The sequence below is a fragment of the Oryzias latipes genome, chromosome 5, assembly GCF_053564925.1.
Source record: "Oryzias latipes strain Hd-rR chromosome 5, Olatipes_Hd-rR_3.1".
NCBI lineage: Eukaryota > Metazoa > Chordata > Actinopteri > Beloniformes > Adrianichthyidae > Oryzias > Oryzias latipes.
Window position 1 is genome coordinate 3027799 of NC_136241.1, and position 20358 is coordinate 3048156.

At 42.0% G+C, this 20358-nt stretch overlaps 3 protein-coding genes across 8 annotated transcripts; 2 read left to right on the plus strand and 1 right to left on the minus strand.

Annotated features, from left to right (window-relative positions):
* The first annotated feature begins 223 nt into the window (after positions 1-223).
* socs8 (suppressor of cytokine signaling 8) lies at positions 224-4232 on the plus strand. Of its 3 annotated transcripts, XM_078946698.1 has the most exons (4): positions 224-406; positions 1164-1436; positions 1847-2003; positions 2157-4232. In XM_078946698.1, the coding sequence occupies exons 3-4, from the start codon at positions 1865-1867 to the stop codon at positions 2648-2650; spliced, it is 633 nt and encodes a 210-aa protein (XP_078802824.1). In that variant the 5' UTR covers positions 224-406; positions 1164-1436; positions 1847-1864; the 3' UTR covers positions 2651-4232. The 3 variants fall into 3 exon arrangements, with proteins under 3 accessions (XP_078802824.1, XP_011492861.1, NP_001116406.1); XM_011494559.4 differs by lacking the exon at positions 224-406 and having other exon boundaries at positions 1014-1436; NM_001122934.1 differs by lacking the exon at positions 224-406 and having other exon boundaries at positions 1114-1476; positions 2157-2907.
* A 3353-nt stretch (positions 4233-7585) lies between these two features.
* On the plus strand, positions 7586-13124 carry LOC101173444 (transforming protein RhoA). Of its 3 annotated transcripts, none has more exons than XM_004086108.5 (5): positions 7586-7727; positions 8564-8721; positions 10322-10442; positions 11834-11964; positions 12091-13124. In XM_004086108.5, the coding sequence occupies exons 2-5, from the start codon at positions 8566-8568 to the stop codon at positions 12262-12264; spliced, it is 582 nt and encodes a 193-aa protein (XP_004086156.1). In that variant the 5' UTR covers positions 7586-7727; positions 8564-8565; the 3' UTR covers positions 12265-13124. The 3 variants fall into 3 exon arrangements, with proteins under 3 accessions (XP_004086156.1, XP_020557110.1, XP_078802949.1); XM_020701451.2 differs by having other exon boundaries at positions 7723-8132; XM_078946823.1 differs by lacking the exon at positions 7586-7727 and adding an exon at positions 8359-8480.
* A 1134-nt stretch (positions 13125-14258) lies between these two features.
* On the minus strand, positions 14259-19373 carry tmem43 (transmembrane protein 43). Of its 2 annotated transcripts, none has more exons than XM_078946820.1 (12): positions 19265-19373; positions 18181-18327; positions 17959-18093; positions 17036-17130; positions 16912-16961; positions 16757-16826; positions 16618-16688; positions 16404-16531; positions 16239-16313; positions 15332-15433; positions 15123-15240; positions 14259-15044 (listed from the first exon to the last, which is right to left on the minus strand). In XM_078946820.1, the coding sequence occupies exons 1-12, from the start codon at positions 19286-19288 to the stop codon at positions 14842-14844; spliced, it is 1218 nt and encodes a 405-aa protein (XP_078802946.1). In that variant the 5' UTR covers positions 19289-19373; the 3' UTR covers positions 14259-14841. The 2 variants fall into 2 exon arrangements, with proteins under 2 accessions (XP_078802946.1, XP_023810474.1); XM_023954706.2 differs by having other exon boundaries at positions 19163-19318.
* Between the last annotated feature and the right edge of the window lie 985 nt (positions 19374-20358).

Genomic DNA, 20358 nt, shown 5'->3' on the forward strand with positions numbered 1-20358 from the left:
TATTATTTTCTTTTTAACTTTACCTGCTGTGTTTAAATGTGAGAAACGGGTGTTTTCAGGTGTTTTGCGCCTGCGCTCTGCAGGCCGAGTTTCTCCTGAACGAGCTGCAGTTTAACAGGCTTCAACAATGAAAACGTTTTCTGTGTATTCCATCGCGCGCTCGCTCGCTCATTTTCTGCTGGTTCATTGGTACTTGCGAGAATAATATCCCACAGCTCTGCAGGCACGCAGCAGCTGCTGCCACGGGAGTTGTGCGTGTTTTCCAAGAAAGCGCGATACTCAGAAGCCTTGTGGCGCGCTTTGCTGCCTTTATGCCTCACGGGAAACGCGCTTGACGTGAAGTGTTTTTCTTGGAAACTGGCTTTGGAGCCAAATAACAGCTTTCAAGTCATTATCTCGCTAAACGGTAACTATGGGCCGACTTCTGATTACCTTTTGAGGACAAACGGATTTCCACGAAGACGTATTTGCCGAAAAGGACAGTCCTTCATAATAAAGACAATTACTATAGTTAAAAACGGTTCTTTTTAACGGAATTTACATAAAAAACTTTTAAAATATAAACATCGTTTTATTTTTTGCTGGATTGCTACACATTTTAGATTTAAATTCCAAGCACTGAATTACAGATATGAAGGATAAAAACCATTTAAACTAATAAATAACCCAAATAAATTAGGTGACGTTGCGTTTGTGATTTAAAAACACAAGTTATTCATAAATTCATACAAATATGTTATGAATAACATTTATAGGGATGATAAAGTTTACTAATCAACAAATTGCCCCTTCGTTCCATCTGAAGACGCGTGCGTAAAGCGGTTCCGTGGACCTGTTGTGATGCGTGCCCGTGGTGGATGCGACATTTGTCTGATCCCCAAACATCAAACCCAACTGAAGATGAGAGGAAGAAACCAAAATAAGATTCTAAATTGGCCATGGTTACAGGTTACCAGGTAAAAGTGTTGCCTCATCAGGGATCTGCGTGTCAGTCCCTGTCTGTCAGACGACGCAGATGCCGCGAGATTTTCAGACGGAGCGGAGCTGCGCGCCGCACCGCCACGGCGCGCCTGTCCTCCCTGTATCCTCGGCCCCCCCTCAGGTTGATTTCAGGAAAAGGGGGCCTTTCTTCACTCTTGCTGACTGAGACGCTGTTTTCCCAGGCTTGAGCACGAAGCGGAGAGGAGACGTGGAGGCTGCGAGGGGACACATGAGATGAGCGTCGCTTTCGCTGCGGGCGCTGAAACACAAAACCTTTCCTGGAAATGGATTCCAGGAACGAGCGAGTCGAGCCGAGCCGAGCCGAGCAGAGCCTTCAGAAGCTCTGACTGCGCTCCAGTCGCACTTCTTCCTCCTGCGCGGAAATGTGGCTGCTTTGGAAAAAACGCAAAGACTACTGGACTGAACTTTTTAATGCTTTTGGTTATTGATCAGAGGTGAGTGTGGACGTTTGGCTGCGTGGGCTGTCCTTTGCTGGTACGCATGATTATTGTGGGCCACCGTTTCCCTCGTGTTCACCCCACGAAATAAACACACTTGTTTTTATATTAAACTATATATTGTAACATTTTCTATATGGGTAAAAAAAACGTTAAATTGTTACATGAATACTTTGCTGAAAACTATTATTTATTGATTTTAATTTTTTTGCTTTTTAAAATCATTATTTAGTTGTTTTTAATGCATATTGTTTCCATCATATCTTATGTTGTTATACATTAAAGTTGTTTTACTTTATTCCAAAAGTCCTAAATAACTAAAAGTGAACAGAAAGACTCTAGTAATTCCCCCCCCCCCCCCCCCCCCCCTGGATCTTTCAATATCATTGTCTTTTCTTTCCTCACAGGTCTGCTGTCATTTAGCTATGGTTGCCCGGACAGGGACCATTTTGTGTCATAAGGGACAAGGGGGGTCTTGCTGTCCCCACCCTTCTCCTCCACCCTGGGACCCAGCAGAGGACCTCCGCTGCATCACCACCACCTTTCAGTATCTCCAGGCCTCTGGTACACCAGCAGCTCTGCTGATTTTTGGCTCTCTCTATATTTCATAGTGGATTTGTTTCTACATTGTGGACGACATTAGTTCCACACCTTTGTGACTAAATTCCCTCAAATCTTCCTGTAAATAAATGCTTGTGGATATCTGCTCTTCTGCAGGTTGGTACTGGGGTTCCATCAGCGCCGGTGAAGCCAAAGAAGCTCTTTTGACAAAGCCTGAAGGCACCTTCCTGTTACGGGACAGCAGTCACCCCCAGTTCATGCTGGCTCTGTCGGTGAAGACCCGCTGTGGACCTACCAGCGTGCGGATAGATTACAACAGGGGCTGTTTCTGGCTGGATTCCATTTCTCGAGGTGCGCCTCACCTGAAGACCTTCTCGGATGTCCTCAGCCTCATCCAGCACTACACCGTCTCAGGCCAGACCTCGCAGGACTTGGCATCGTTCAAGACAAAGGCCGATCCCTCCCAGCACGCAGCCAAAGACGCTGGAGTGCCTCTCAGGCTGGTGCGTCCGCTGCACAGACGGGAAGGTTTCCCTTCTCTACAGCACCTTGCTCGTCTAACCATCAACAAACAAACAAACTGCCCCGACCAGCTTCCCCTTCCAAAGCCTTTGCTGGACTTTCTGCAGAATTATCCTTTCATTATATGAGGATGTTTGTCTGTCGGAAAAGAGGACTCAAACACACCAGAACTTTGCCGGTATTTCTCTCAAGCTGTGACTATTGGATGGAAGTTCCTCCTGCAGCCGAGGAAAAAGACTGTAGTGGTTCCCGGACAATAATGGCTACATTGATCATGGAGAAGCTCAGTTTTTCATCTGCACAAGAACACTTTGTTTAAATTCTTTTTACACGGCTGACCCTTGCTATTGTGAAGAGCTCAAATATAAGTTGTTGTGTTTGTGTGTGTCTTTGTTTCAGTTTAGAGATTAGTAAAAGTTGTGGCAACTGACTGCTTTGTGATTCCAGCAAAGAGAATATGAAGCGGCTGCTCATTTAGCAATGCTTTTTGACTAAATTTAATTAATAGATCACAGAACAAATATTCCAGTTGTGCAAACCCATATTTAAAAAAAAACATGCAACACAAAATTCAGTTTAAATCGATGGGGGACTATGTTTCATTTCTGTTTTATCTTTTGAAAAGGAAAGTGCTGAAACAGACTATTCACACTGATGGTTTCAGGAGCCACTAATATCCCAGATTCCACGGATCGTCAACACTTCTGGGCTTCATGCCCAGATGTGAAAAACTGTCCACCTTAAAAGATCTAGAATCTGCAAAAGCAAATGTCTAAAACTGAGGTTTTAGGGGAACATAAACAAAACAAAAACTGAAAGGAAAAAAGTCGTTTAAGCAGTTTTTAGATTATTACTACATCATGAGATGTACCAGCAGATTATTACTCTTTAAGTCAAATAAAAAAGAGTGTATGAGCACCAAAAGGATCTAAAGTTATTCTGTCTTGTGAAAGGAAATAAAACATACCCCCCCCCCCCCCCCCCCCATTACAGCCATTAGGGGTCGTTAGTGGAAAAAAACACAAAGCTGATAAAAGAGCTTCTGTTTGGGAATTGGTTAAATTCCCAGAACAGAATCAATTTTTTTAGGGGATTCAGAGAATTGAGCCTCCGTTCCCTCATTTTAATCACTGGTCACTTCAACATGCAGATGCATGTGAGGTATTACCGTTTTCATGGAAACGCATCTGAGTTGCTTTCCCCGAAGAAGAACTGAGCAGCACTGAGAAAGCCTCTTATCAGGATTAGAGTTAAGAGCTGCAGTTATTAATACATTGCTGTGCCAATTGAAAACTGAGGATCTTTGTCTGCTTGTCCCGCCTTTCCTCAACCCACCAGCCTAAAAAATCATCTTGTTCAATCATGAGAAGGATCACCCGAACACGGTGAAACCATGAAACCTAAATGGATGGAGAGGGCAGCAGGTGTTTATACTAGCGGGAAAAAATACTATAACCACTTGTGTTTTGTATTTGGAAGCTTTACAAATCAAGACTCAAAAGTTAAACATTAACTTGTTTTAGAATTGGGTCATTGCATAAATAATCAATAATGGAACATGAATAAAGATTGTTTAGTAGTGTTTTTTTTATTATTAAGAAACCACATGTGAGACTTGAAAAAGCTATTACTGCAGTTCACTTAACTGACTGATCACAAAACCCTGTAATACTTTTTTAATGCCTCATAGAATAAACTTTTATAAAAGCATGGATCTTTTACGTTGTTTGCATTTCAGCTGACAGATGAAAGTGGAAATTATTGATGTGATTTGCACTTGAGAGAGAAGATTTTGCAGAAGCTCATCAATATGGGATTAGTCTCCAGATTGTTTCACAGCAAACTGGAGTGTCAAGAAATTCTTTCATTACAGCATGATTATTAATCCCTTGACAGTTGGATTTATTTCCAGTATTTAAAAAAAGAATCACTAAAATTTTTGCTTTTATTTGATGCTAAATTAAGGTAATTTTAATTATGAACTTTGTTTTTATTGAACGTTTTCAGTTGTCGGCATTTACATACACGGGTCAGCAACCACAACAAACAACAGCACAGACACAACAAACTGCAATTGGGCTGTTTTTCTTCTTAGCATTATTACATTTTTTTTTTTACCTACACGAAATCCTCTGAAGCTTTTATTGGTTTTCCATATATTTGTACCATTTTTGCCAATTTTTTTTGAAAATTTCTAACTTTAATTTGAGTAGAAACTTCACGTTATGTCACGTTCAGACGTCATGTTTTTCCACTGAGTACTGGTAAATGGTCCTTATGATCTTCAACCAGTTATCTTTTCCAGGGGGCTCCACTTTGTGCCATTTTTTTGTTATCGTTTTCTTGCTTGCCAATAGTAATATCCTTACTAGGTAAACATCTTCATTCAGTACAGAGTCTTCAATATTACCCAGATACAGAGTTGTAAACTCGTTTGGCAGCTGATATCCAATAACATTTTTCATGACAGTTGTTACATCATTCCAAAAAGATAGTAATTTAGGACATGACCAGAAAATATGAGTATGATTCCCTTCTTGACTCCCACATTGTCTCCAGCAAGCCTGTAGATTTTTTAGTTGTTTGCTTTTGATTTGGGGCGTTTTAAAATACCGTGTGAGATTCTTCCATATTTGAGAGCTGGTAGAAGAGCACTGTGTGAGACACATTTTAAACCAGTCTTCTTCTGTAATCTTTTGAGCAAGTTTAGATTCCCATTTACTTTTAATGTAAAATGATGAACTTTTCCTGTTTTCAGTCAAAGAACGGTAAAAAGATGAGATAACCCTTGTTTTACTGTTTTTATAAGCGTCTAATACTACTTTAGTTATACTGTATCTTTTTTTGGGTTCTAGGTTAGGTTTAATTTCCCTTGTATAAAAGTCCTGAATTTGTAGATATCTAAACAAATCTTGATTTCCCAATCCAAATTTATTTTTTAATTTCCTAAAGCTAAGTAGATTTCCGTCTTTTGTAATTGTGTACCATGCAGTTATGCCATTGTCTATCCAGTGTCTAAATGTTGAATCTTATCGGTTTGGTTGAAATTTTGGGTCATAAGCAATCCAACTGAGTATTTTTATTTCCTTTTGCAGTTTTTATTCTTTAACTACTTTTTCCCATAGTTTTATTGTAAAGGATGTAATTAAGTCAACATTAATTTGGTCATAGTCAGTCTGTTTAATGTCACCTATAATCGTTTTATTGGTATGTTTAAGCTTTTAATCTCTATTTCTTTCCACCTTGCTTCATATTCTGGTACACACCAACAGACTATTGGTCTCAGCTGTGCTGCATAAAAATATTCTTTGAGATTTGGTAATGCAAACCCCCCCTCTGTCTTTTGATAACTGAAGGGTGGAAAACCTTATCCTAGGCTTTTTTCCATTCCAAATGAATCTAGAGATGTTTTTATTCCATAAATTAAACTCATGATGTGGTATTCTTACTGGTAAAGCCTGGAATAGGTAGAGAAATTTTGGGGTGATGTTAATTTTAATTATTTTTACTCTAGAGCTGAGATCTAAGGGGTAAGTTGTCCATTTTTGCAGATCTTTTTGCATGTTTTGTTCAATCAGATCAAAATTTGTTTCATGTAGTTTGTCAATCTCTTTAGTAAGAATGACACCCAGATATTTTATTGTCTTACTTTCCCATTTCAAATTGTAACTTTCTTTAATCTGTTTAGACGGAGAGTAGTTTAGTGTAAGAATTTGGGTTTTATCTATATTCATTTCGTATACGGAATATTGACCAAATACTTTCAAAAAGTCCATCAACATAGGGAGCTCGTTGTCTGGGTTGTTATTATTCAAAATTATTATGTCATCTGCAAAGAGGCCAATTATGTGCTTTGTGTTGCTTAATAGGGATGGATTTTTAACCAAAATGACAACCTGGACGTACTCTTGTGGAGTATGGTCTCTGTGTCAAGGACTCCCTTTCAAATTAAAGGTCTCATGAAGTCAGATGTGAAGCCATCTGTCAAAATCCTAAAGCTTGACTGAAAGTGGGTCACACAGCAGGACAACGACCACACGGATAGCAGCAAATCTATAGTGGAATGGCCTAAAAATGAGGATATAAAAATGCATTGTTTAAAAAAAAATCAAGAAGGGCTGTGTGCAAATAAATACCCAAAATAAAATAAATAAATTTATTTTCGGTAAAATGTCAGCACAGCAACCTCTGGTATTTTTAATGATAATTTTCATTTAAGTGTGTCAAATATACATGAGTTTGTTTATGTATGCTTTGAATTAGTCTGGGAAGTAATTATTGGTCCTTAAACACAACAGAAATAAAAGAAAAAGTATTTTAAACAGGGGCGGAGCTATGGGGTGGGCGTTTGCCCCCCAATGTGTGAGTCAATGTTGGTATCACAATTGGCAAGGATTAAGAAATAATCCATGCAAACTTCTTTAAGCAGGACAAAATGACAGTTAAACATTTAGTTACATTACATTAAAATACCACATTCTCATTTGCCACCCTTCTAAAGTCTTCTGCCCCCTCCCTCCACCCATATAAAACGTTGTAGCTCTGCTTACTGATCTAAAATGTATGAATATTTTCATTATTTGTGTTGTTGTTGTTGTTGTTGTTGCGTGGTAGTTTTTTTTTTTTGGTCCATTTGTTGACCCTACCCCCCTCACTTCCCTCCTGTATCCCTCACAGGAGGATTATTATTTTTAAATAAAATAATAATAATAAAAAACAGTTTTTACTTAATATGCTATGAATTTGGGCAAAAATGAATACGTTGCAAAACTTCAACATGATTAATAAAAAGCCATACAGACATTAAAATTGAAAATAAAAGCATTTAGAAAACAAAGTTTGGGTTATTCACCTACTGCAATTTTTCACTCAAGCATCATAAATGATGTAATCAATAAAAATGAAAAACCTTAGCTAAAACGAAAATATTATGTGGCAATAACTGTAGAAAAAAAGGAAGAATCAATACAAAAATTGTAAGCAGAGCAAAAATGACGGTTAAACCATTTCATTAACATTAAGTTAAGTGATATTAGTTGTGTTATTGTTGTTGCGTTGTGTGTTTTTGGTCCTTTTGTTGACCCCACCCCCCTCACTTCCCTCCTGTGTAATCCTCCACAGCGGCAGACAGACAGGGAACAACGACTGACGCTAACAAAGCGCCACTTTGACTTCATCTGAGCGCCTTTTTAACCCAACCACCTGGTAAGTGACTGGTGTCTAAACGAGCCGAGCGTCGGTCCAGCACCCCGCCGTCCGTGGTGACTTCACGGGGCACGTGTCGCCGTAAAAACCGAGTATTTGTCGGTCCTTCCTCCTCTTCTGGCTAGCCACCTAGCTAACGGACCGAGAAAAGCCTCACCGACTTCCGTTACTGTCAGCTAGCTCGCTCCGCTAGCTTAGCCGTGCCGGGTTTGGTCTGAAGGAGGAGAACTAACATTTAAGATGGAAACCAGAAGGGGGCTGTAGCCACGGTTCTGGTTCCGGGCGTGGAGCTTTGAACCAATGTCCAGCCCCGGCCTCAGATAACACATTTATTATTAAAAGATGGTGTAGGGTTCGCATCTGTCGTTTAGCAGCGGCTGGTTAGCTAAGCTATGGCAGCGTACGGTAAGTCTTTTGTAAACAGAACATCCGCTCGGATGAATAAAATGTAGGCCCTCGTAGTTATTATTTAGTGTGATTACAGTTTGTTTTTTTAAAGGGTGTTTAGAAATAAATCAAGTAAAAGGAGAAATGGGTGTAGCTTGGCTGGCATCGGGGTGGGTCATTATATGTCGTCGCCTGTGCGGAACTGTGTCATCATCCAACTGCTCGACATCTGTGACTGCAGGTTTACTTCATGAAACGTTTTCTCATCTGTTCACACCGAGCTGCGACTAGTTCAGGAAACGAAATGGTTCGCCTCGGGGGCTGTTTTCAGACAGAGACGGGCGTGGGGCTTAGCTAAGGCTGAAGGTTCGTGGCATCTTTAGGCCTCAGTGACACTGAAGGAAGAAGAAGATGACATGTTCTAATGCTGGGTCTCCTCTTGTCTCCAGTTATGGCAGCGATCAGGAAAAAGCTGGTCATAGTCGGAGATGGAGCCTGTGGGAAGACCTGTCTACTCATAGTTTTTAGTAAGGACCAGTTTCCTGAGGTCTACGTCCCCACAGTCTTTGAGAATTATGTCGCTGATATTGAAGTTGATGGCAAACAGGTACGGACTTTTATCCTTCTATCACTCTTTGAAACGTTCATCTAAATGTTGTTGTGTTTGTTTGTTGTTTTGCTGCTACCGCTGTGTCCTTCACCTACAGCGGAGACGGGTAAATAAAGAGCAGGAAGGAATTGGACACATTTGTTTAACTAGATTTAGCCAAACGGTGGGGTCCATCAGAGGCACACAGTTGTGGCACACTCTACCACAGCACATTAGAAACTGGGAAAACCTTCAAAACGCTCTTAAACAATGGCTGAAAACAAACCAGTCCTGCAGGCATTGATGTTTTTGTGTTTCTTGGGTTCTTTAGACTCGTGTTTTATTGTAAATAAACAAATAAAATAAATAAAACTCATGAAACTACATCTTACATTAGATTTTGACAATAAAAAGGTGTTAAGGACCCAGTTGGAAAGTTGTGTTTTTCACACGTTCTTGTGACATTTCTCTGATGATGGAGCACAAATAGAAAGAAAATTAAGATGAAAATTGCATTTCTGTGTATTTTAGCTCGTTGTGAATCAGGAACAGATGAACAAATGCTGTTTGAAAAAAGAGCTAATTTGTACATAGCAAATGCGATGGACTGAGCTTCCTGCTCCGCTCCATTCTGATGCAGACAAATCGATCCATGAACGTCTTTGTTTTCCTCATCCGAGCGGGAATCTCTGATATAGGTATATGTAAGCTAGCAGGAGAGAGTGTAAAGAAATGGAGGCCCTGCACCCACCAACAACTCAGGTGAATTTCTGATGAACTACTGTCGCTCCGCAGAAACTATGTCCTAGAAAACGACACAGGTGTTTTGATTTCAGCTAAAAAAACCTGCAAAATCCTGACTAAAAGACTACTAGGAAGGCTTTTCCCATAGATGAGAAGATGTGGGTTTTTAATGTGGACATTAGTCTGCTGTCAACAGAGGGACGTGTTGATCCTCTGCTCCTGCTCAGTTGACAGGAAACACGACCCAAACAAACCAGCTGCCAAATCAAACATGGGGAAGTATTATAAAACGTCTTTAAAATGCTATTTGACATGATTTTAGATGAATAAGCGTTTATTTGGGGTTAAAATTCATGTTGATACAGAGACAAGAACTTAAAAAATTGTAGTATTTTTGTGCGAAATCTAAGTTAATATCCAGCTTTTTATATTGGTCTGTAAAATCCAATGTTTGGGTAAATCATTTTTAATCTTGGTTTCCATATTTTTGGTCAGAAGTTCGAGTCTTAAATGTTAATCTGCCTGTTTAAAATCAAGCTAAAGTTACAAAGGTGTAAAATAGATTTGGTTAAATCTGGAATCGCATTTATAAATAGTGTCTGTCTTCTCAAAAACTGTAAGGACAGCAGCCCAGGAAGAAAAGCAGCAACCAAACCTTTAAGCAGCTCTGATAGCTAATATCAATGTGTCTGAATATGAACAGGTTTCAACTCTTGATAAAAGACACAAAAGTGTTAAAATCTTTTTTTGTTTAAATCAAGTTCTCTCAAAGTTTTTGTCTCATTCGTTCCGATTTTTCCAAACCAAAGTCATCATAGCAGCATAGAACAGCTTCTTTGGTTTGAGACATGAAGGTTGATGCTCTCTTCTGCAGGTAGAGTTGGCGCTGTGGGATACAGCAGGACAAGAGGACTATGACAGGTTGCGTCCTCTCTCTTACCCCGACACCGATGTCATCCTCATGTGCTTCTCCATCGACAGTCCAGACAGTCTTGGTGAGTCTAACCAGGTTCTGCCACTTCCTAAAACTTAACCTGTCCAGCCGCCAAACTGTTTATGAAAGGATGGTCACGGAAAAAGCCTTTTAAATATCGTTTTCAATTATTTTTATTTTGTGGAAAATTTGGAGGCCAAACTACAAAGAGCAGAATAAAGTATGTATTTATTTAGATTTCCCTTTTCCATCCAAAACTGTTTTAACACCATCCGTTAAAGACCCACTCTGAAATCAAGTTTTTGGTGTTCTTAACGTGTTCTTGTGACATTTTTCTGATGACAGAGGACGTGTCTGCATAAAGAAAATGAAGCTTAAAATTGAATTCTATTCAAATGGTTATGAATCAGAGGTCCGGGACCACGTGCCGCTCTCTGACGCATCTTTGGAGGTGGTCTCGGTTCGTGTCCAATGGGACAGAGCATCGGTTCGCGCCGATTTTCCTCAGTCTGAATACAATCTGACCTCGGAGCAGAACAACTGGACCAAACCGGCCACCGTAGCCGATGTGAACAGAGTGGGAATGTAACAGATGAGCCGCGGACAAAAAGAAAGCAGCGCTTGTCGTGTTATCAAACAGAAAAAAAGGGTCCAACTGTTTATTTGTTATAATGTTTATTTGAAAATGCTTCTCACGTTTTTCTGTCTCGTTACGCGACACGCGTTATTGCTCGTCACCGCCCTGCAGCGCGCCTCCAACAGACCTTAAAAAGCGAGTAAAAAGTGTTGAGCCTGACGTTGGGGCACACGTTCAAAATTTGTGACAAATATATCAAGTTTGAATAAACTAAAAGCGCAGGACTTCCATGTCTTCTGCCTGTAGTTGCTTTGCCCCGCCCTCGTAATTCCTGACCAATAAGGGATGAGCTCTTTAGCCACGTGGTTTTGCTCACAAGCTTTAGTCCGGAAACTGGGAAGTCTGCTTGACTGTCGTCTCAATTCGGACCAGAAACGAGGTTCGGGACTCGATCTGGACCAAATTAAGCGGACCGACTCTAGAATCCACCCAGAACTAGACCAAGCAGTTTGAAAAAGACATATTTCTATATTTGTGACATAGAAAATACGCCGGGCGGTCCACAGCCTCCCTGCTCTGCTCCATTCTGATGCATCCACCTGCAGACAAATGGATCCATGAACGTCTTTGTTTTCCTCGTCTGAGCTGGAATCTGGATCAGAACTGGACGGCTGGGCGGCTACCATGTTGCACCAGTGATGTTGGGTTGTGTGGGGACAATGCTGATTAAACGTAATTTAAAAAAGCTTTAAAATCATAAATGTTAGTGTTGGTTAGTATCAAATCACATGATAGTAATCACATACATCACATATTAATTATCAGTGTCTCTGGATTCACTTTTGTCTTCTGCTCTGCTTTCTCCTGGCTTTCAGAGAACATTCCTGAGAAGTGGACTCCTGAAGTGAAGCATTTCTGTCCCAACGTTCCCATCATCCTGGTGGGAAATAAGAAAGATCTGCGGAACGATGAGCACACCCGGAGGGAGCTGGCCAAAATGAAGCAGGTAAAAGCTCAGCGTGCCACAGAAACCCCCGTCAACAAACGCACCTCCTCATAACAGAATAACAGAGTCGTTTCCCTTGATGCCTGCGCAGTAGCTTGATTGGGGTTGTGGTTGGTTTTTCTGCAGGAGCCTGTGAAACCAGAGGACGGGCGGGACATGGCGAACCGGATCGGCGCCTCTGGATACATGGAATGCTCCGCAAAAACAAAAGACGGAGTGAGGGAAGTGTTTGAGATGGCCACCAGGGCTGCACTACAGGCCAGGCGAGGAAAGAAGAGCAATAGATGCGTCCTACTGTAAATGGGGGGGCATGAGGACTGCTTCCTACGAGGGGGGGCAGGGGTAAAAAGAAGGAGAATTAGGTCAACCCTGCCCCCAGATACACCCACACGAAAGACTGTTCTCCCCTGTTTTTACTAAAAGTGTAACGCTTATACTGTTTTGTCTTACGCAAGAGTAGTCAGGTTCTGTCAGTATTTTGAGGTTCTGGAAAATACTTTTTTGTACTTTTAACATAAGTAAAATCTGCCACAATGAAGCCTCCTTTAACACTTCTGTAATCAAAGGGTCAGCTAGGGGACCTGGTGTGTCATACCTGCCAACTACAATGAAGTGCTTAAGCCCTGCCTGCTGATCTGAGGAATGTCCACAGCCAACCAGGGGGCAGAACCCGCCCGCACACTGTGACCCACACCTTTCCAACCAACTGATGCACAAGTGAAGGTTAAAATTGGAGTCTGTGCCTCATATTCAAATTTCTGGTGGCATTCCCATAACGGGACCCATTTTTCTGTTGGTAAAGATCTTTCATTTGAGTGAATCCAGCTTTTCTCACACGTGGAGGGAGCGTTTGAGACCTGAATGCTTTTGGCACATGCATTCCAGAGTTTGGGTTCAGCTCAGTGATAGTGCAACATGAAGTGCGCTTATGAGATGGTGGGCATCGCAGATTGAACACGAGCCTCGCTGCGGTCCCCGTCCAAGGGGCCTGACACACCGCCGATTTTTCACGATGAAATGTTTCAATCCCCTGAACTACTTCATCAAATACCAACCTTATGTATCATTTTAGAACATCTGCAGTTGGGAAGAATAAAATTGTCAGTGCTCCTTGGTGGAAAACCTCTCTTTTGTTACATTAAAGTCCCACTCCAATCGTCTGTTGTGAAAGCGTTTATTCAAATGATGAAAATGACGTTGTTTTTAGCCCAAATCAAGAAGACTTGTTGTTTTTTAGAACATGGTTTCTGCAAAGTGACAGGAGTTCAGTAGAAATTCACCTCTGACTTGTGGGCGGGTCTGTCTAAACCCCCTATTTCTGTCCCCCGTTTGTTAACACGCTCGCCCGCTAGCTTACCGCCCCCCACAACCCCAACTCTACATTACCGGTGGAACAAAACGTACAACATTGGAGCTGTCCAGCCGAATGCCAGGAATATGATGTTAACGCATCTGTCTGCATTTCAGTTTCAACAGAGAGCTTTTCAAAAGTCTGCTACTGATTCATCACAATCTGATTCTGAAAGATGACATTTTAAGCTCCACTGCCTTTATCCATCAGAAAACTGCCACAGAAACATGTTAAAAAAAAAAACCAACCCTAGTTTGTGCTGTTTTTAACATGGAGGACATTTATGAAGGAAATTAGAATCAAACCTCGTCTTTGTTTTTTCTCGTCTTAGCTGGAAACGTTCTGAACCGTAACGGCTGGATAGCTTTGATATCGTTTTTGTAACTTTAACCCTTGTGCTATCTTGAGCCTCCAAGGCACTTTAACATTGGGAGTTGGGTCATCTAGACCCACTAGACAGTGCTCTGAACCTTTTTTCTTCAATGATTTGTGATCTTCACTGGTGTCCATGGATTACATGAAATCTTTCCACCTTTATCCACCTTTGTCATGGTAGGGAGAACACCTCAATGGAAGGGGGGGGGGGTCATCTAAGATAGCACATGGGATTAGTTGGGGTTGTGAGGGGCTGTAAGCTAGCGAGAGAAAGTCTGAACTAAAGATTGATGGGATAGAGAAAGTCTGAACTAAAGATTGATGGGATAGCGGCGTAGAGTTACTCAGTGCCAGTAGTCCTGCCCAAAACTCCGAGGTGAATTTTGAATGAACTACTGCTGCCGTGCACCAAAACCCCATTTTCATGGGAGTGTCTTTAAGCAAATCTTGGTCAGCCCGTGCTTTAAATTCATCCCGCTTCCAGACATGAAAACACGTGTTTGGAAACCATCTCAAACCTTCAGGTGGTTTTATTCTGCATCAAACAAAAGTTAGACTGAGAACTTGGTTCTTTAGGGATTTGGTTTATGATTTTATTCATGCAGGATTTCAAACAAAAGCTCTGCTTCCTAACCATCCTTTCTGTATGGAAACACCCCGGACTAAATGAGACCAGACGGCCTCCACCACCACCACCACCCCCCCAATCAGGAAAGAAGAGGATTAATGCGGAGCTGCAGTGACTGATGCCGGATTATTGCAGATGATTGATTTGCACAAATACATCCACATTTCTGGAGTCTTTTTAATCCAGTGCTATTCTGATGAAGCCTTTCAGCTGAAAGCTTGCGTGGTCGTCATGTACCGTTTGAGGCTCCTGGAGGTAAACACAGCAAAAGCTGAATCCTCTCGAGTGACGAGGTAAACATTTAAGGGACAAGGCAGCTTGTTTTTGGAGAACTTTGTCTTGTGCTAACGTTGGAAGTGGGGTCATCTGGACCCCACAAGACGGCACAAGGGATAAATGATCAGGCGTCAAAGGTAAAGTCTGTGCACCGGGCTACTAAACCACAGCCACCGTGAAGATGAGGATGGCAACAGTGGGGTCATCTGGACCCAGTAAAATGATAGCTTCGCAGCCTCAGGCACAGTCATTCATCCTTCTTGGCTAGCAGCCCCATGCGGACCAAAAAGACCGGAAGCGCTGCCACTGCAGTCAGAGCGGCCGCCACCAGGGGGCGGTAGAAGAGCCAGCCCGCCGCTATGACGATGAGAGACAGCGAGCAGGAGACGCACAGGGCAAAGATCTTCAGGCCGACCGACACCAAGTCCCTGACGATGGGAATCCAACTCACTGCAGACACACAGGAGGATGAAGAGCCAGGGCAGCATGGGGGGGGGGGTCAGAGAAGGTCAGTGAGCAGAGGTTTACCCAGCGTGTGAAGGATGCGCGTGACCAGCTGAACGCCGATGAACATGAGGGCCCAGCCTGCTGCCCGGAGTCCCCACGTCTTCAGGCTGTTCAGCTGCTGCTCCTTTGCAAACACCTCCTGCAGGAAACAGAGCACGCCGTCACAAACAACACAGCACGCCGTCACAAACACGCGCTTCTTTTAGCGACAAAATCAAACTTCAGCACACCTCTGCAGAGAGCTCCTCCTCATAAAGGATCTCCAGAAGGTGACCTGCTTTGGTTTTAAAGGCCACCAGCTGCTCCCCCCTTTGCATGGCCACAATACTGACCTGAAACGAGCAGAGCAGTGTTTTAGTGCAAGACCTGCTGACCTCTCCAGGGTGTAACACACCGTCACCCAAGTTACAGCAGCTAGGATAGGCTCCAGCAACCCCTTGATCCCAAAGGGGATTCAACAGAAAATAGATGAATGTTACATTTATTTTGGAAGTTTTTCAAGTTATTTTGAGAAAAATTCTTTTAATCTTTCAACATTTGTGTTAAATTTATGGTGATTAAATGGTAAATGGCGTGTATTTATTTACAACTTTACTGCCTTCCTTGAAGTGTGTGCGTTACAGACACAGTCCCATTCACACACACACACACATTCACACACTGACGGCGGCTCCACTGCTGAACGCCGGCACCAACCTATATGCTTCCAAATTGATTTTTCTGAATTCCTTTAAGAGATTCGCCTTCTTTCAGCATCACTTTGGTTTACTTGGGGTGTTAATCTTTGTCCTGTAAAAATGTGGAGGAGCTGCTGGAACTAAACTACAAATAAATACAAGTACCTTGCACTTTTCCAAGAACAACTACAAGATTTACTGTGTGAAATACAGATCTGCAAAAAGAAAAGCATTAATTTATCCCTTGTGCTGTCTTGTGGGGTCCAGATGACCCCACCAGAACCTTTTTTCTTCAACGATTTGTGATCTTCACTGGTGTCCATGGATTACATGAAATCTTTCCACCTTTATCCACCTTTGTCATGGTAGGGAGAACACGTCAATGCAAGGGTGGGGTCATCTGGACCCCACTAGATAGCACAAGTTAAGTACCACCCTGGAGCTTGTTGGGAGCACCTACAGTTTGAGGCGGGCCGAGGGGCGTGTCCTCCCCACTCAGTCCAGCGAAGGAGAACCGCACACGAATGTCCCCGACCTCAGAAGATCAGAAACACACATTCTGGGTCAGCGCCAGAACCTCAGACCCAAGAAGACTACCGTGAGAAGTGGAGCCGCCTCTGCTTACCTGTGGCCTGAGCGGGAACTGAGTGTGATAGAAGTAATCATCATGAACGGAGAGGAAGGAGTCCAAGAGGGAGCGTGGAAAAGCCCGCAGACTCAGAGTCTGGAACTTGTTGATTTGGTCCACCAAACCTGAGGTTGAGCCATGGAGAAAGAATTACATCTGAGTGCAGCGTCTGCACCACAGGTTGGATTGTTGGCTCAAAAACAACAACAACCTTTAGACAAAGTGAAAGGTCCAGCCTGGACTGCAGGAGCCACCACTGTCACACTCTCAACCGCCATGGCACTTCCATGAAAGGGACATGTCAAGTTACATCACACACACGTGGAGGTCTGGTCTTCATCATGGCATACCTGGGGTTTTGGTGACCTATTTCTTGATCAAAATTCCTGCTGTTGATCAGCTCCGACTTCCACTCAGTGTCTGGAGCAAAACAAAGAGAAGCACATCTTTCCGGGGCCAAAGCCAATCGCAGCCAAAGAGGAGAAATAAGGGGGGAGCCACTCACTGTAGGTGTAAGTGGTCTCTGTTTTGGATTCTCCGTTCTCCTGATAGTCTCTGAAAGTTCATTTGAAAAACTCTGACATGTTGGCAGATCCCTACATTCTTGAACTTGGTCCTGCAACACTGACCTGCTCTCCCTGTACTCCACCCACTGATACATCTCCACCTCCCTCTTCAGCTTCACCGCCTGCACCACCACCTTGTAGTTGGGGTCATGAAGAGCCTGCACACACAGAGATGCACATTAACACTGTAAGTCCCAGCGCTCTTTTCATTATGATTGTGCCGTTTTTACAGACAATCAAAAAAAAAAACTTTCATTCTTCAGGACAGTTTCTGCATAGCGGCAGGAGTTTATCAGAAATTTGCCTCTCAGTTGCAGGCAGGACGGTTGGCGCAGAGCAACCCCGCCCCCCTTTCCCCCGCCTGTTGTTGAGAGCAGGGAGAACTTATTTTTTTCATGATATTTTTTCTTTACTGCAAGTTCTAAACTGGCCAATCAGATGCTTCGATGAAAGTATGTGGAGCACAACAGGATGTCGCATGTCGAACCTTCACAAATTTTGATTGACAGATTCTCCTAAGCACGCTTTCAGTGATAGAAGTGGCTTTCCAACAAGCTCATCACTGAGCGGACAGCTTGACAAGCGTTGACTGAGACCGACTTGGCCCAATCACTGCTTACTGACCATCTCTGGCTCCAACGTGGTCACATCCGTAGTTCTAAAGAATTGACTTCATTTTGTTGGAGCAGGAAGAAAGTCATTTTTTCTGGCTGATGTCACACTCACTCAGCCCAGTTCTTCTATAGTCATTGGTAAAAACTCTGAATTTTGTCATTAAAGTCCCACCTTTTTTTACCTTAAATCCCCTTTGTATTAAAAAAAGGTTATTATTCAAATGCTATTACAGTAGTTTAGGACAGAAGCATAGAAATAAAGAGATATTTCATCATTTGTCAATGACACTGGATTAAGAATTTTCAAAATCAACATCAACGATCCAGAACAAAGGTAACTTCTGCACAGCAGCAGCGCTCATTGGGTTCTACCTGAAAGGTGTGGAGCTTTGCAGACAGGTGAACTAAACGCTGATTGTTCTGCAGTTCTAGGTCGGGGTGAGGCCCCAGAGACACCACCTGAGAGAAACCTTCATCCAGGGAGGATGCGGTCTGCAGAGCCCGACCCTGAAGAAACAGACGGAGAAACCCGACAGGTGACGATCCAGACCCGTGGCGGCTTCATCTGATGACTGACAGAGCCGTGCTCCTTACCTCGTTGGTGAAAAGAACATAGATCGAGAGAAAAAACAGTCCAATACCGAGGACTGTTCCTCCTGCAGTGTCGCCCAGTTTCTCCAGGAATCCAGGGTTGTGTTTGACAGTGACCCGCCTGTGTTGATCTGGCACTTTACCTGGATGCTAACACAACAACACCTGGATGTACACAAATGCTGGAGGAAGACACTGATTTCACAGTAATAAGTGTAAATGCATTCTTACAGTGGCCCAGAAGGGTCACAACACTTTAGATTTCGCACACCCAAATAACACACTATAATTTGTCACAACATTAAAAAAAAAAATCACTCACAACACAAAACAACAATTCACAACACTTTAATTCAGTGAGTTAAAGTGTTGTGAGTTATTATTTGGTGTTGTGAGTTAATTTTTTTTAGTGTTGTGACGAATTGTAGTGTTATTTTGTGTTGTGAAAGTGTTGTGCTGTGACCCTTCTGAGCCACCGTACATTCTAAATGAGGGAATGTACCAATGCATAATCTACAACATGAATAAACAAGAACTACAAAAAGTCTATCCTTAGCAAAAAGTACTACATTACAAGTGTATTTATTACTTTTACTTGAGTATAGGCTTGGCAAATATACTAGACCACGTATGTGTACCAGTGTAGGAAGTATGCTAATTGAATACTTCTATCTAAAGACCAAATTGAAACATTTTAAGTTTACTATAGTATCTGAAAAGCAGCCTTCAAGTATACTGCCTCTGTTTAACTTAAACATAGACTAGACTACTTTTTGCTAGGGGTAACTTCCTATAATACTCCCCAATCGCAGTTCATTCATTCTTAATCAACTGTGATGTCCGTGATAACTACAGCAAGAAGAACTAGTATTAAAGCAGACTAACTGGTTCAATCACAAAAGACAAACTCTTCTGTCCAGAACAGCATGTTTAAATATTGGTACTTGCTTAAAAAACACGCCAGAAATGTAATAAATTCACTTACAAACTGTGCAGAAGACATTTTTCCGGCTCGATTTACTCTTTTAACAACAGTTGAGTTGATGTTAGCAAACTGAAAGACTGTGGACGCGCAGGTTAGCTTTACCTTACAGAGTATCCCGACATGCATTTGGGGGGGCGGGGGCAAGATGGTTGTCAGTGGGAAGTTTGGGCGTGCCTTCGCAAACCTATTAAGACGACATATCAAGCATACCCCTCAAGGGGTTATGGGTAATGGCGTTTAGTGCACGACAGCACAGCGAACTCATGATTTCTTGTGCTTTTTAAAAGCATAAAATACTTCAGTAAAATGTAAAAGCCTTAAAAAGATATTTGATAAATACGTTTCTTCTGTCGTTAATGTTTCCATCCTATTATAGCAGCTCATAAGAAGCTTAAAACACCTGTGTGAAGATGCGTTCAAGGTTGGCTCAAAATTTAGGATTTCACTTTGTCCCTCGAATGTTGCGGGATTGTCTGGTCGGATTTCAGTGAACTTGACCTTTTGTTTTAGAAACCTCTCCTTCGTTTCACCTGGAGAGGTGGAGCTTTGTAAATAAATATATTTAGCTAAACCAGTCCTTCCATAATTATGATAAATATTATTATTAGTATTATTATTATTAGTATTATTATTAGTATTATTAAAGTTGAAAGGAGGGAGCATCACCTCCTTTGTCTTTTCTAAGGTCTGATTGCTTGCTGGTGTGTGATCAGAAAGTTACTTGACTGCTTAGAAATTGTTTACATGCTTTAAAGATTTGGGCTTTTCATCAAACAAAATGGTACTCTCTTTGTGCCTTTATAGAACCTGTTTTTCAGAGGAAGCAGGTCATGAACAACACTTGGTGTCACAGTGTCAATATATATCATGGAAAACTAAATGTCCATTCATTCATCTACCACTGAAGACGGACATGTGAAATGAAAAGCGTTAACTAAAGACAAATCCTTAACTCAGGACTCTGCAACCTGAGGTTTTGGAGCCACTCTGGGCTTTATTAACCCTTGAATAAAGATTAGGTTTGTGGTTTTGATCCAGTTCCTTTAGTTAATAAAATGTTGTCATTTTTAATTAAATATTTAAAGAGCCATGCCAGTGAAAACTGTTTTTGGTGTTTTTAACATGTTCATGTGGCATTTTTCTCATGATCAAGGACATACAGTGGTGGACAAAATTGTTGGTAGCCCTCAGTTAGA

What these genes read in the sequence shown, in the direction of transcription:
- tmem43 (XM_023954706.2), bottom strand. Translation starts at nt 19,288, where the DNA reads ATGCATGTCGGGATACTCTGTAAGGTAAAGCTAACCTGCGCGTCCACA. An exon ending in CAAAGCTCCACACCTTTCAG is followed by an intron (nt 17,131 to 17,958) that starts GTAGAACCCAAT and finishes CTGTGTGTGCAG; the next exon opens with GCTCTTCATGACCCCAACTA. An exon ending in ATAGGTCACCAAAACCCCAG is followed by an intron (nt 16,689 to 16,756) that starts GTATGCCATGAT and finishes CTTTCATGGAAG; the next exon opens with TGCCATGGCGGTTGAGAGTG.
- LOC101173444 (XM_020701451.2), top strand. An exon ending in CGACAGTCCAGACAGTCTTG is followed by an intron (nt 10,443 to 11,833) that starts GTGAGTCTAACC and finishes CCTGGCTTTCAG; the next exon opens with AGAACATTCCTGAGAAGTGG. An exon ending in AGCTGGCCAAAATGAAGCAG is followed by an intron (nt 11,965 to 12,090) that starts GTAAAAGCTCAG and finishes GTTTTTCTGCAG; the next exon opens with GAGCCTGTGAAACCAGAGGA.
- socs8 (XM_078946698.1), top strand. Translation starts at nt 1,865, where the DNA reads ATGGTTGCCCGGACAGGGACCATTTTGTGTCATAAGGGACAAGGGGGG. An exon ending in TCAGTATCTCCAGGCCTCTG is followed by an intron (nt 2,004 to 2,156) that starts GTACACCAGCAG and finishes GCTCTTCTGCAG; the next exon opens with GTTGGTACTGGGGTTCCATC.